The sequence below is a fragment of the Pungitius pungitius genome, chromosome 1 (genome assembly GCF_949316345.1).
Source record: "Pungitius pungitius chromosome 1, fPunPun2.1, whole genome shotgun sequence".
Lineage (NCBI taxonomy): Eukaryota > Metazoa > Chordata > Actinopteri > Perciformes > Gasterosteidae > Pungitius > Pungitius pungitius.
This window is the reverse complement of record NC_084900.1, coordinates 12,976,940-12,992,373: the sequence shown is the minus strand read 5'-3', so window position 1 is coordinate 12,992,373 and position 15,434 is coordinate 12,976,940. Positions and strand designations below refer to the sequence as shown.

General features: G+C 42.3%; 1 protein-coding gene across 1 annotated transcript; it reads right to left on the bottom strand.

Moving 5' to 3' along the window:
• Positions 1-2,929: 2,929 nt before the first annotated feature.
• tfe3a (transcription factor binding to IGHM enhancer 3a) lies at positions 2,930-12,164 on the bottom strand. The gene is made up of 11 exons (XM_037480238.2): positions 11,845-12,164; positions 9,775-9,873; positions 9,432-9,476; positions 9,192-9,354; positions 8,837-9,016; positions 8,643-8,741; positions 6,011-6,122; positions 5,144-5,200; positions 4,797-4,872; positions 4,446-4,593; positions 2,930-4,255 (listed from the first exon to the last, which is right to left on the bottom strand). The coding sequence occupies exons 1-11, from the start codon at positions 11,973-11,975 to the stop codon at positions 3,902-3,904; spliced, it is 1,464 nt and encodes a 487-aa protein (XP_037336135.1). The 5' UTR covers positions 11,976-12,164; the 3' UTR covers positions 2,930-3,901.
• Positions 12,165-15,434: the final 3,270 nt, after the last annotated feature.

The window sequence follows — 15,434 nt, the reverse complement described above, 5'->3', positions numbered from 1 at the left end:
ACATGCTTCTGCTTCTGCGTTGTGTCGACGGACTCGTTTCAATTCATGGCTCTAAAAGACTTGCGCGTGTTGCAAAGCATTTCATCTCCAAACCACCAGGTGGTTTCCTCAGAGACGACCTAGAGAGTGACGTCTTTGTGTGTGGAAGTCATTGGTTTGTTTATTTATTTATTAGACTTTTTTGTCCCGTGCATCACCTCTGCTGATTTTCATCTCATTGTTTTTGCGTATATATTTGTCCCGTATTTTCCTCCTTTGTTCACCCGTCGACCGACAAACCAACAGTTGCAGAGATCTGCCTCCATGAATTGGAGGCCATCATCGCGTCCTCATAGTCCGCCAATGACGGGGTGTATAAGTGGTCATATTTACGGATGTCTTCCGACAAAAACTCTTCAAACTGATTCATTCTCTTGGAAAAATCTTTGTTTTAATAATGGCGGAATTAAAAATTATGGTATGAAACTGGAAATGTGAGACTCCTGAAAGGATGTAGATAGCAGACCAATCACAGCCTTGTGGGCTGTGTGAGCTCGCACTGCTTTTGACGCAAGTTTAGAAAAATGGGTCAAAACACGCAAGAGGCTCTGTGTGCGTGTCCTTGCGTTTCTCTGAAAACGCAGAAGCATAAACTAGGCATTACATCGTTACCCAGCTGCGATGCACACATGACCAGGACGTAGATGAAAACAAGCACATTTTATCCAAAATAATTCATTGAATTCATTGTGTGAAGTTGTGTGGGGATTTTGAGTCTTTGCTCAACACACTGATCAGGTGTTTCCCCAACAAACTAGGTTCATCTCAATATATACCTATATAAATATATTTATAGTGTAATGTATTTATCCTTTAATATATTATATTTTTAGATTTATATTGGATATTCATAATAGTTACAATATGGTAGTTATATCATATATATATATATATATATATATATATATATATATATTATATATATATAATACAATATATACAGTATATAATATACTGTATATATACGCTGCAGAATGACGTCACCGACATGAGTCTCCTCCATCACAACTACGCAGCTGAGTGAGTCAGTGGAGTCAATTCACTAAACACATCAACTCTCCTAACCATCTTTCCTTGACCCTGTGACGAGTGGTCAAGGAATAGTAATTAGGAACAGACATTGGGTCATTTTCCATTCTGGGACAGTTAGGTCCTGTGTCAGAGAATCTTTACCTGGAAAGAGATGTAGTTCATTCTTGTCGGGGTTGATCTTCAGGTGGTAAGTGGACATCCACTGAGAGATGGCAGTCGGACAGGCAGAGATCCGTTCTGCCACCTGAGTGTCCGAGTGATGGAAGAAGAGAATTAGTTGTGTGTAATCTGCATAGCTGTGGTAGGAGAAACCATGTGAGCGAATGACGGAGCCGTGAGAGTTGGTGTAGAGAGAGAAGAGGAGGGGACCCAGGACGGAGCCCTGAGGAACTCCAGTAGTAAGAGGACATGGTTAGGGTCTGATACAGATCATCTCCAGGTTACCCGGTAGGTGCAGCCATCAAGGTAGGATGAGAGAAGAGAGAGAGAGCAGAGTCTGAGACACCAAGTTCCTGAAGGGAGGAGATAAGGATCTGGGGGTTTACTGTGTCAAATGCTGCAGAAAGGTCCAGAAGGATGAGGGCAGAGGAGAGATATGCGGCTCTAGCAGCGTGGAGTTGTTCTGAGACAGCGAGGAGAGCAGTCTGTGTGAAATGGCCCGCCTTGAAGCCTGACTGGTGGGGGTCAAGGAGGTTGTTAGGGTGGAGATAGGAAGAGAGTTGGTTAAAGAGGGCACCTTCAAGAGTTTTGGACAGAAAGGGAAGAAGGTTTCCTCAGAAGGGTTGAGGGTGGGTTTCTTCAGCAGTGAGTTAACTCTTGTCTCCTTCAGAGAGTTGAGAAAACAGCAGATAACAAAGCACTGTTAATGAATCAGGTGAGGAAAGGAAGAAGGTCAGGAGCGATAGACTGTAGGATATGGGATGGAATGGGGTCGAGAGGGCAGTTGGTGGGACGGGCAGAGGTTACCAAGGTAAGAACTTTGATAGGAGACAGGGGCGATAGAGGTGAAGTCGTGGGACACAAGTAGTAGGAGATGGGTTTGAGAAAGGAGCTTGCAGGGTTTGAGGAGGTTGGAGGTTTGGCGTTAGAAACTCAATTCTGGATAGGTAGAAAGAGCTTTTGGCAGCAGATATAGGGGCAGAAAAAGAGGAAAGAGAAGAGATTGAAACGCATGCAGGTGACCAGGCTGTTTGTATTAACGCCATGATGGGACAGCCAAACAAGAAAGAGGAAATCACTGTGATGACAACGCCACCTGACGTCAAAGAGACACACTAACATTCACATTTGATACCAGGATTCTTCACATGCCCATAGGCGTGTACTTGGCAGCACCTTTTCTGACCTGTATAAATACTGATAGGGGCTTTTTGTTCAGAATCCGTTGGGGTAAGCAAGAGACAGTGCTCGACATGCAAAATGTAATGCATGGGTTATAATGCAATGTAAGTCGCTTTGGATAAAAGCGTCCTCTAAATCAGTGTTTCTCAACTGGTGGGTCGCGGGCCTTTGCATGGGAAAAAAAAAGAAGAAAAAAATTCATCCTGTGCTGGTTCGCGGGTTGTCATTAAGGGGTGATGGGTGGGTCCCAGAGCCAGACCAGTTGAGAACCACTGCTCTAAATCACATGTAACAACACTATCTAGTCTAGGTATAGTGAGCAGAGCTGCTACCTGTAGAAGCTTTTTGCAAACAGACACACACTGGAAAAAAAGTTTGGGTTTATAAAGATAAATGGAAACATGCCACTTCTTTGTATTTAATTCATTGAGGTTATGTTTTCATGGACAGCAAGTTGCCATGTGAATAAAATATATGGTCATAAAAAAATTTAAAAAACACAATTGACCAAAATCTATTACCCTTAAATGACTTTATTTCTATACAAGTCAAATCTATAAATCCAAATGTGATGTGAAACTGAAACAGACAAAAACAATAACATAAATCCCTTTATGAGGACATTTTTTTTAATCTCAACGCAAGTTTTGTAGCTACTCCAACAAGTTAAAAGCTAATCTGCTAACTCCCAGCTAACAGTTAGTCGCTGTATAAACCCAGCTGCAGCTGGCGGTCAACAATTGTACGAATCGAGCGACAGCTAACTGTTGGCACGTGTACAAACTGAAACAGTTAGCATCAGTAGGAACTGAGCTACGGCTTACAGTTAGCATCAGTAGGAACTGAGCTACGGCTTACAGTTAGCATCAGTAGGAACTGAGCTACGGCTTACAGTTAGCATCAGTAGGAACTGAGCTACGGCTTACAGTTAGCATCAGTAGGAACTGAGCTACGGCTTACAGTTCGCATCAGCGTCTTAAAGAGTTTTGCTAAATGGGTTCTTAGGATGTCGGAGTCTGTGAATTCCTCGGGGGCCAGAGAAAAGTTGAAGTATCAAAGTTAGTGGTATTCTAAAAGTCTAAAACTAATAACATGTACTAGTATTTTGATGACATTATCCATCACTGTTACTAGAATAATATGAAAACTTAAAATCTGTTTCCTCTGAAGATCAATGACATAAAAGATCAAACAGACCAACAATCAACCTGATTGGAATTAGCTTAGTGATTTTAGGTACATACCTGCAAACATTAAACTGATCGACCGCTACTATGACATCGGTGGGGGCGTGGCCGTGACCTGAGCATGCTAACACTAACTGTTACAATAAATGGTCTTTCTCTTTACTTGATCAGCAGCTCATTGTAGACAGGAAGTGGCTGCGTGTTGTGCATAAAAAAATTAAAAGTTCCCACAAATACGAGGGTCTTTCGGCCAATCATCTGTCAGCTCTCTTGCTGTGTGCCAATAGGCTTGAGGTCCGCCATCAGAGGTCCTCGTCCATGCTGGAGCTGTTCCTGCTGGTCTTTGACGCTCCACAGGACAGCAGGGGGTCTGTCCTCCTCCCCTCCTCCATCAAGATGTCTCCCAGGCCCTGAAGCTCTGTCAGCTCCGCCAACTCCGCCTCACACATCAGGTCCGAGGAGAAGACGGGCAAAACCTCGTGAGGCTCATCCATGTCCACGAAGGTCAGGGCGTCCAGACCCAGAGCGGGAGTCACAAGGGGAGGAGAGGAAAATGGGTGAGGCCGAGCAAGGGAGAGCAGGGAGCTGGAGGAGGAGGAGGTGGGCAGAGGGGGGGAGGAGGAGAGATTGTGGATACGGGTCTGAAGCTCCAGCTCCTACAAGGAGGAAACAAAAAAGCTCCATTACAATAATCATTATTACTGTGATTAATTTTATATTATATTAATAATATTGTGGCTGTTAATACTATAGAATACCTTACTTATTATTTCTAGTATTAATAGCACAAAAACTATGGCGCAGTAGGTGCTGGTTGGTGCCAGCCCGCCCTCCCCACCCCTTCACCTGTATGCGGAGCAGCAGGTGCTGGTTGGTGCTCTCAAGCCTCCTCTGCCTCTCCTCCAGCTCTCGGGATCTCTGCTGTTCCTTCTGCAGTTTTCTGATATAATCAACCGAGGCCTTCAGGATGGTTCCTTTGTTCCACCTGGACTCCCTAATCGACCAATCACAGGCCTCATTAGCAATACTCACTAACGATTAATTATAAATTGATATTTTTATTTATATCTATGTAAACAAATAAAATACATTCAGACTTTAGACATTAATTTCTGAAAACAAAGTCATACAAGGAATATTTGAAGGTACTGTAATAGTGGTTTAAGTACTAAAGTATTATGAATAGTGTTTACTGACAGGTCACTGGATTTTGGGATTAGATCTCCAAGTTCTTTGATTCGGTCATTGATGTTGAATCTCCTCCTCCTCTCGACTGGAAAACAGAGTATTAAAGATTACAACATTACTCTGGATTATATCACATCATTTTAGATTATAGCACATTACTACGATTTATATCACATCACTCTGGATTATATCACATTACTACGATTTATATCACATCACTCTGGATTATATTACAATGAGTTGGATTAATATATATTCAATAACATCACTAGTCATTACATATATTCTCGTATTTTAATTTAACTGACTGAGGCAATCACAGTACCGACGCTAGTAGTAAAGAGGGAAGAACTCACTGAGGTTGTGGTTGTGTTTCTTCTGTCTCTCTTTAAACAGAGCTTTGGTATCTCCCTCTACAACAACAACAAACATTGAACAAACATTTCACTTAAGAAAAAGACAATTAGAGCCTATCACAACATTTTGTGAAATCTAAAACCTTGATCGTGAGTGAGTGAATTCGACCGTTGGCTAGTAAGGGAGTGACTTATATTATTGGTTACTAAGTGAGTTAGTTACATTACTGGTTAGTTAGTGATATTATATAACATATCACAGCAACAACACGTTCCTGTAAATACATGCTTTAAAACATCAGGAGAATCAGAACACCCTGAAGCGAGCTAGAATGGAGCAGACGCCTCTGACCCCGGACATGGGGTCCATCGGGACCAAGACCTCACACCACCCAGTCATCAACAACCCCCACTGACCGGCCCTACTCAACACTAGTATTCCTCATGCCTTTGTGATAGTGGGTAGTACAAATATAAATGAAAGGAATAAACTGGAATGAATGAACATTTTACTAGATGTTAATTTTAAATTCAAAAGATATTAAACTACTGAAGCTCCAGACTGCTTTCAGCTGAAACAGCAGAATGTGTTTTTCAGTTAATGCTGACTGAACAGGAAGTGGGAACTGATGATGTGGGAAAACCCGGCGTGTGTGTTAACAGGAAGTTGTGATGTGGACTCATCAAAACGAAGAAGCCAATTTTAGCAAAAAAGCAAGAATTTGGACAAACAAGGGGGAGGGTCCAGTGTCTGAGCTTTGACATGAAAGTAGCCTTAGCCAATCCGCAGTGAGCTCTGCCAAATGTCCCTTCTGTTAACCATGGATAGACCTCCCATCCAATCAGGTGGAGGTAATGTTCACTCACCATTCACTTCCGTCTTGATGGCCTGCAGGTCGACTGGGCAACTGTTGCTAACAACGATGTGGGGCGTGGCCATCCCGCCGCACATGTCCAGTATCGGCCCCGACACCGGCATCTGCAACCGACCAATCACACGGCAGCAAGGTAACCAATCAGCCTGAGAAGCCTCCCCCAGCCTCCAATTAAAACTGGGAAACACACACGTCAGGATGAGATGACTTAGATCAGACTTTTTGGTTCCCTGAAGCAGGTTTGGCTAAACTTCCTACTTGTTTCACTCCCATGAAAAAAGGGCAACTCTCTTCCTCATTGATGAAGGAGTGATATCAGTTAGATAAAGTTTTATAGGGAGAATTCAATGACATCACAAAGACCCGTTATGACATCACTTCCTGTACAAGTGCAATCAATACTGAAGACAGGAATCGTTTATTTACAAGAAGACCTTCTGGAGCCGAAACGTTAAATGAACACCAGACGCTGCAGCTGAGCATCACTGTCCCACACGCTGTCTCTCACTGTCTCTCCTACCGTCCCACATGCCGTCTCTCCTACTGTCCCACACGCTGTCTCTCCTACTGTCCCACACGCTGTCTCTCCTACCGTCCCACACGCTGTCTCTCCTACTGTCCCACACGCTGTCTCTCCTACTGTCCCACACGCTGTCTCTCCTACTGTCCCACACGCTGTCTCTCCTACCGTCCCACACGCTGTCTCTCCTACCGTCCCACACGCTGTCTCTCCTACTGTCCCACACGCTGTCTCTCCTACCGTCCCACACGCTGTCTCTCCTACCGTCCCACACGCTGTCTCTCCTACCGTCCCACACGCTGTCTCTCCTACCGTCCCACACGCTGTCTCTCCTACCGTCCCACACGCTGTCTCTCCTACCGTCCCACACGCTGTCTCTCCTACTGTCCCACATGCTGTCTCTCCTACCGTCCCACACAGTGTTTTTCATACCATCCCACACGCTGTCTCTCCTACCGTCCCACACACTGTCTCTCCTACTGTCCCACATGCTGTCTCTCCTACCGTCCCACACGCTGTTTTTCATACCGTCCCACACGCTGTCTCTCCTACCATCCCACATGCTGTCTCTCCTACTGTCCCACACGCTGTCTCTCATACCGTCCCACACGCTGTCTCTCATACCGTCCCACACGCTGTCTTTCATACTGTCCCACACGCTGTCTCTCCTACTGTCCCACATGCTGTCCCTCATGCTGTCCAACACGCTGTCTCTTATGCTGTCCCATGGACTGTCTCTTATTCTGTCCCATGGACTGTCTCACACACTGTCTCTCATACTGTCTCACACACTGTCTCTCATACTGTCACACCGTCTCATACACGGTCTTATACTGTCTCCCACATTGTCTCTTATGGTCTCTCATGTCTTTACATTGGTGCGATGCAGGGAACACCTGGAAAGCCGCTGCATGTCGTGCTCTTCTGTTGGTTTATTTGTCTCATAATAAACCTCTGGATGTTCCACGTTTCACTGCCTCATTTATTCAGATATGATTATGAATAATAGAATAATAGATATATATTGATCTGCCCAGACACACATAATAAAGCTCCTAGCTCTACATGGTCCTCTACACATACATAAGCTGATATAGTACATTCATCCTCAGAACTATTCATTCGTATCAAGACTCTTTGGGCTTCTTTTTATTTAATTATTCTGAAAGTGTTGAGATCATTATTCTCATTGGATGATGATCCATGAAGCCTCCTGCCAGCAGGCACATTTAAAGATTAAGAGTGATGAGGCCCTTAAAACGAGCCAACAGATGTAACAGAACGTAACAGATGCACAATACGCTCAATTCATCCAACAGAAATGATTCAAATACACAGATTATGGTCTTGAACTCATCACATTCATAATCATCTCCTGCTAATGGGACATTTGACTGACTTTGAACTTTTTACTTCAGTAAAGACAATAAATACTCTGAAAAGGTCCAAGTCACAAACTGACCTAAAACAAAAAAAAGTCTTTACCTCAGATTTAATCCTCCTCTTCTCATGGTCCGGCAGTAACACTAAAATTCTCATCTTCTCCGATTCCTCACTAACACACCAGTGCGTTGGTTGATACACACACTTCTTCCTCTTTCTGTTCACACGACTGTTGAGAAATGAGGAAACGACTCCTAAAGAAATACCTAAAACCTCCCTATGAGCCTTCATCTACACACATGTGCAGCGCTCTGTATAAAAAGGTACTACAGGAAAAATAAATGTAAATAGTGAGAAATGGCCTCACTAAGATATTATTATAGTTATAACTAACTAGTTATAGTTAGTGATAAGTTAACTTATCAGTATTAACATAATAGATCCTACATTAACACGTGTGCTCCTTTATGTTCCCTGTATGTTCTGTAAGTTTCATAGATGTTTCCTGGTATTTTGCAATAGTGTTTCCTGTTTTTCTTCCTGGATGTTTCCTAGATGTTTCCACAAGGTTTCCTGGATGTTTCTTGATATTTTTCCTGGATGTTCCGCATGTTTCCTGAATATTGACTGGATGTTGACTAGATCTTTCCGGATTTATTAGTGGTATTTTTCCTAAATTGTTCTTGGATTATTACTGAATGTGTCCTTTATTCATTCTTACCGTGTTGGCAAGTTGTAATCCAGATTCAATCAGCGTCAGAAACTCCTCATTCAAGCTTGATTCCAGGCTGATTATGTCATCCATGACGGTCTCGTCAATCTATATCAACCCATGGAAATGTCAGAGTATTGTCTTTCAGCATTGATTTGTAATTGACCTCCCCCACCTCTAGTACTTCTTTGATATATCACTACCTGTGATTTTTTGAAGATGTTAGCAGGCTGTAGTGTGGTGGCGGGGCCCAGAAAGGGGGAGTGGCTTGGCGAGGGTTCAGCTCTATTCTGATTGGCTGTGGTGGAGAGGTACTGACGTACCTGCTGCCTCTGTGCCTGCTGGATGTGATACCTGGTGGGGTTCTCCAAGTGGGTCTGCACCTGATAGAGGGCCCATATTCACAGGTGCATTGTGGGAAAAGTAGGATCCATTGATTTAACAGTCAGGAGAGATCATTAAACTTTGTAGTAAATTGGGATTTTTAAAACGTCAGCCATCTCGAAACGTCACTCTAAACTAAACACTTCTCTTGCTCCTCTTTTCTCCTCCTTCTACCTTCAGCACCTCCACAGGAACCTGGGCAGGTCTGGAGGAGGAAGACACAGAGACAGCGATGGGGGAGGACAAGTCTGTCGAGTGAAGGAGCTGCTGCTGCTGCAACTCCTTCTGCTCCTCGCCCAGAGCCTGCTGACGCATAAGATCCTGACGCATCAGAACCCTGCAGGAGGAGAGGAGGGGTGAATAGTTGTGTAATGTGTCCCTGTGTGTGTATGCGCTAGTGTGTACTTGTGTTACCTGGAGGGCAATGAGGAGGAACATGATGAAGATGCTGTTGACGCACTAAAGAAATGAAAAAAGAATTTAATGAAATCCTCTGAAATCACATGACTTGATTTAGAGACTAAATACTGTTAAAATAACAATATGATTATATAACACAAGTCAATATAACATTAAATATTATCATATGAAAATATATTTAATTTTGTTCTAATGAATTATGATAAAATAAAGTATAATATAAAAATGTATTTCAAATACTAAAATTGAAGCTGGAAACAGTGCAAAAACTTATTTCCACATTTAATAGGACATTTTTCAAACCAAATTTGGTCAGAGACGCGCGGTTGCGTGTTACCTGGTGCTGAGCGGTTGGCTCTTGATCTGGTAAAACGTGTCACAGTCAGACGGCAACAAACTGTCGACCTCGATGTCAGCGACGATTCCAGACTCCACCCTGAGACACACAGGAGAACGACAGAGAGTTTAAGTTTTGAATACACCTTTATTGTCCTCTAGCTAGGGCTGGGCGGTACAAGATCTCCTACCGTTCATACCGGTGATACGGCAGGAGGCAGAATTTGTTGTTACGAGGAGCGGCTAGCGGTCAGAGCTTCTTGTCTTAGGTGTGTTGAGATTGATTCGTGGTTACAACTTTAAAACAACAATGAATAACCCACAACAAACGCTCTTTACAGGGTAAAACACCACGACACATAAACAATAATTATAAAAATTACCCTGCTGAACTGCATGCTGGGTACAGCTCACAACAAGAAGTAACTGTTGCTACATGGTATATCTGGTACAGCCACAACAAGCTAACACACCAACAAGCTAACACACCAACAAGCTAACTCTCCGGTCAGTTGCGAGCTAGCTGGCCGGAGAGCAGTTGTTTAGGGAGCGGGGGACTTTTCGGGGGTCAATTAATGAATGCGTTTACTTGAAAAAGCAATACGTCACATCTTTCGGTACCTTTCTAAATGCTGTGGATTTTTGGCCATACCATGCAGGCCCACCTAACATTCAGTTTATCAAAACAACAACATTCTGGTTTAAACGATCAGTAGTCAATCAGGGCTCTGTTCCTCATATGTGGTTCAACTATGTTGATGAAATGTCCCATTATCCAGCTCAAATGAACCAGATGATCTCGGTTCCTCACAGGCTGAAACCGTCTCGTTAGTTTGAACCAGATGTCATCAGGATAAAAATTGAGATTTTGTGCTAAAGAAAATAAAATCATAATCATATCATATAATCATGGCAAAAACTGACGTATGAGTATGAGAGACAGTGTGTGGGACAGTATGACTGACTGTGTGAGAGACAGTCCGTGGGACAGTAGGAGAGACAGTGTGTGGGACAGTAGGAGAGACAGTGTGTGGGACAGTATGAGACACAGTCTGTGGGACAGTATGAGAGACAGTACGTGGGACAGTAGAAGAGACAGTGAGAGACAGCGTGTGGGACAGTGATGCTCGGCTGCAGCGTCTCAATGAGGAAGAGTGTAGTGAACTAATCCAGCAGCTCAGATGGACCGCAGGTTCAAGTTGTTCCATGTGTTGCTATGGTGATTCAGGCAAACCTACTTTGGGGAACCGAAAAACCTGATCTACGTCATCTCATCCGTCTGTTAACCACGTACAAGGAACAGGGCCCTGGACTCTGGCTTTCTATCGTGGATCAACCAAAGTTAAAAGTCAGAAAATAAAATTTGTACAATGTTTTGGGGGGCTTTGAACGAGAGACAAAATAATAATGTATCTAAATGTTGAGGTTGGAAACCAGAGAAGAAGAATGTGGAGCAACAGTAAGCTCAATTTAACTGCTTTCTGAGTCACTTCCTGTCTGCAAGACCCACTGTGAGAGTGTTTTGTGTCCCAAACAGAGACAGTGAACACAACACCAAAGAGAGACAGTGAACACAACACCAAACAGAGACAGTGAACACAACACCAAACAGAGACAGTGAACACAACATTGCTTTACTTCACTTTTTTGTCTAACTGCTCACATGATACGTGTGTGTGTATATGTGTGTGTACGGTCAAAAGTCAGACTGTAACAACAACAACAATCTGACCGGAACCAGAGGCAATTACCATTGGAATCGTAACATTAAAGCTTCAGAAGTAGAAAAATACGTATTTCTCGGGTAGCAAATGAAGATTCAAGGGTTTTCTTCATCTTTCTTCGGCATCGATCAAATGAACACAGCGAAACGTTTGTCACATTAGATTGGATTAGTAATTTAGCGGAGCGTCTCCCCTGTTAAACTTGTTCCCTTAGCGCCATGAGGGGACGTGTCTGGTGGGTAAAGGGTCGCGATGTTCCAGAAGACTCCGGTCAATCCGTGTCCTCAGCGGAGTCCCACCAGACGTGCGCTTCAACCAACGTCACCATTTCTTTAACGGAGACTCACCGGACCAGGTTGATGGTTTCAGCCGAGTCAAGCAGGACGAACACGGTCTGCGGCTGCAGGGTTCCGGTCTCGTGCTGCTGCGGTTCGGCTCCGGTCCCGTCCCGGAACTGGTCCGAGGTGACAGCCGACATTACTCCAGAGACAAAATGCGTTCTGGTGTGGACTTGTGTCCTTGTGTTCACGGAGACTCGTCCTCAGTCGTGGCATGAGTACTGTTCCAGTTTTAGAGCCCGCATCTCGTAGAGAACGGTCAAAATGCCCGGATGTGACTCGCCGCGTCCATTTTACCCACAATGCATCGGATACTTGTCCGTTCTTGTTTAAGCCAAATATCCCAGAATGCATTTCACCTCAGCAACAGGCAACAATGTCAAATGGAAAATAAACACAACTGTTTATTAAACACTCTATAAAGTTTAAGTTTAAGAAGTGACTTGTTTAAGCAACAATTCTGTGGTTGGTTTGTAAAAATTCAGCCATTTTAACTAACATAATAGCTCCAGGATGTCTGAGATGTGTAGTTAACAGGACTGCCAGACCTCTGCAGCACCGGACTGTGGTCATACATAAAACGTTACATTCTAATTAGGGTCCCCGCTGCGACTAGTCGAGGAGGAACCTATTGTATTTCAAGGTAGCATTATTATTACTGTTATTTTCTAAGGTTTTGGGCCTTTTGGGGGTAACCATGCATTCTTTAGGGGGGTCATGTGTTGGGGGGATCATATGTTGTCCTTTACAGTTTTTCTCCATTGGTTTGGCTCAATTCTTGAAACAGAAATTACATTCTCAAAGCTCTTAATGCATTTGGTAAAATAGCCTATATGGTTCAGCACAACTACATAGATCACCTTCAAAAGGTCATATCTCACCCAAAACAGTTAACTCAAGCTTCAAAACCAAATCATTTTCTCATAAAAATAGTCAGTGCCCCCAAAATGAAAACTTCCTTCTCGATTGCTGTGGCTCATCTATCTCTCGAAAAAACGACATTCTCAAAGCTTTAAATACATTTGCCAAAATAACTTAGATGGTTTAGCAAAACACTATGGCACACCTGCAAAATGTCATATCTCTCCCAAAACAGACAACTCATCAGTCACAACGAATTCCTTTTCTCATACAAACAGTCAGTGCCCCCAAAATGAAAAGTCCTTTTGTCATTGTTTAAACACTGCAGGTCAAAATGTTTAGTTGTTTTGTCACTATGGCAGAGGACCATTGAAATCCCTCATGTCCACCAGTCTTAGCCCAGTCCTTCATTGACAATGGTTACTGTACTGATTTTTTTGTCTAGCTAACAGAATACAGTTTTTCTCTATTGGTTTGGCTCAATTCTTGAAACAGAAATTACATTCTCAAAGCTCTTAATGCATTTGGTAAAATAGCCTATATGGTTCAGCACAACTACATAGATCACCTTCAAAAGGTCATATCTCACCCAAAACAGTTAACTCAAGCTTCAAAACCAAATCATTTTCTCATAAAGATAGTCAGTGCCCCCAAATGAAAACTTCCTTCTCGATTGCTGTGGCTCATCTATCTCTCGAAAAAACGACATTCTCAAAGCTTTAAATACATTTGCCAAAATAACCTAGATGGTTTAGCAAAACACTATGGCACACCTGCAAAAGGTCATATCTCTCCCAAAACAGACAACTCATCAGTCACAACGAATTCCTTTTCTCATACAAACAGTCAGTGCCCCCAAAATGAAAAGTCCTTTTGTCATTGTTTAAACACTGCAGGTCAAAATGTTTAGTTGTTTTGTCACTATGGCAAAGGACCATTGAAATCCCTCATGTCCACCAGTCTTAGCCCAGTCCTTCATTGACAATGGTTACTGTACTGTTTTTTTGTCTAGCTAACAGAATAAAATAGGATTTTAGGGTAAGATTAGCCTCCAAGGTTTGACATCACACATTGCACTCATACTACCGGAAATTGTAATTGCAATTATCATTCACAAACATAAAATAACTTCCATACATCAAAGTAAAAAGCAGCATAATATACTGTAAAATAAACACAGAAACAAAAACAATGTAAATTATATGCATACTACAGTACTGTAAATAAAGCCGGTCAAAGAATAGATAAAATAAAGTTCTAGTTTCACCTGACTGTCAATTGTTGTAATACTGTGAATTTATCAAATGTTATTCATGGTATAATGTTCTTGAGTAATTTTGACAATTGAACAGACTATTGTGCATGTGATGACTTATACAATGAAAATACGCTGAGACGTTTTGGAGCGAAAAACAATTAGACTGAGAATCAACAATCAGTTTAGATCAACAAGATCTATTCACTTGGAAATTGTGCTAAACGTAGGCTACATGTACTTAATCATTTGCAAAGATGTACTGAGACATTGAGACATGTACTTAGACATTTGCAATTTACCCAAATGAATGAGAAATTCAATTCTGTATTGAGAAATTGCTAAGTCGTTTGGAGGTTTGTCCATGTTGTTTTGAGAATGTCATTTCTGTTTCAAAAAATGAGCCAAACCAATGGAGAAAAACTGTAAAATAGGATTTTAGGGTAAGATTAGCCTCCAAGGTTTGACATCACACATTGCACTCATACTACCGGAAATTGTAATTGCAATTATCATTCACAAACATAAAATAACTTCCATACATCAGAGTAAAAAGAAAATATATACAGCATAGTATACTGTAAAATAAACACAGAAACAAAAAACAATGAAAATTATATGCGGCCTACAGTGCTGTAAATAAAGCTGGTTGAAGAATAAATAAAATAAAGTTCTAGTTTCACCTGACTGTCAATTGTTACTTCAATTCAATACTGTGAATTTATCAAATGTTCCAAGGGATTCATATATGGTATTCATGGTATTATGTTCTTGAGTAATTTTGACAATTGAACAGACTATTGTGCATGTGATGACTTATACAATGAAATTACGCTGAGACGTTTTGGAGCGAAAAACAATTAGACTGAGAATCAACAATCAGTTTAGATCAACAAGATCTATTCACTTGGAAATTGTGCTAAATGTAGGCTACATGTACTTAATCATTTGCAAATATGTACTGAGACATTGAGATATGTACTTAGACATTTGCAATTTACCCAAATGAATGAGAAATTCAATTCTGTATTGAGAAATTGCTAAGTTGTTTGGAGGTTTGTCCATGTTGTTTTGAGAATGTCATTTCTGTTTCAAAAAATGAGCCAAACCAATGGAGAAAAACTGTAATGAACCCTGTCAATAGATCGGTCTCTTGGCTCGTTGGTTCTCGCACATCGCTGTCGGGCATCTTTCTCTCCAACGTTTCACTGCGCAACAAACTGGACCAACTTCAGCTGCTGGTGAGGAGAGACAGAGACGTTTCTACATCCTCCGTGTTGAGCTTCATGGAGACCTGGCTCTGTGGATCGATACTGGACTCCGCGCTCCAGCTGGCGGGCTTCAATCTGCTCAGAGTGGACCGCGACACGGAGCTCTCCGGTTAGTAGAAGGGTGGAGGAATCTGCTTCTACTCCAACAGCAGCTGGTGCAACGACGTTACAGTGATCCTTTAACACTGTTCTCCTGATCTGGAATCTTCCAT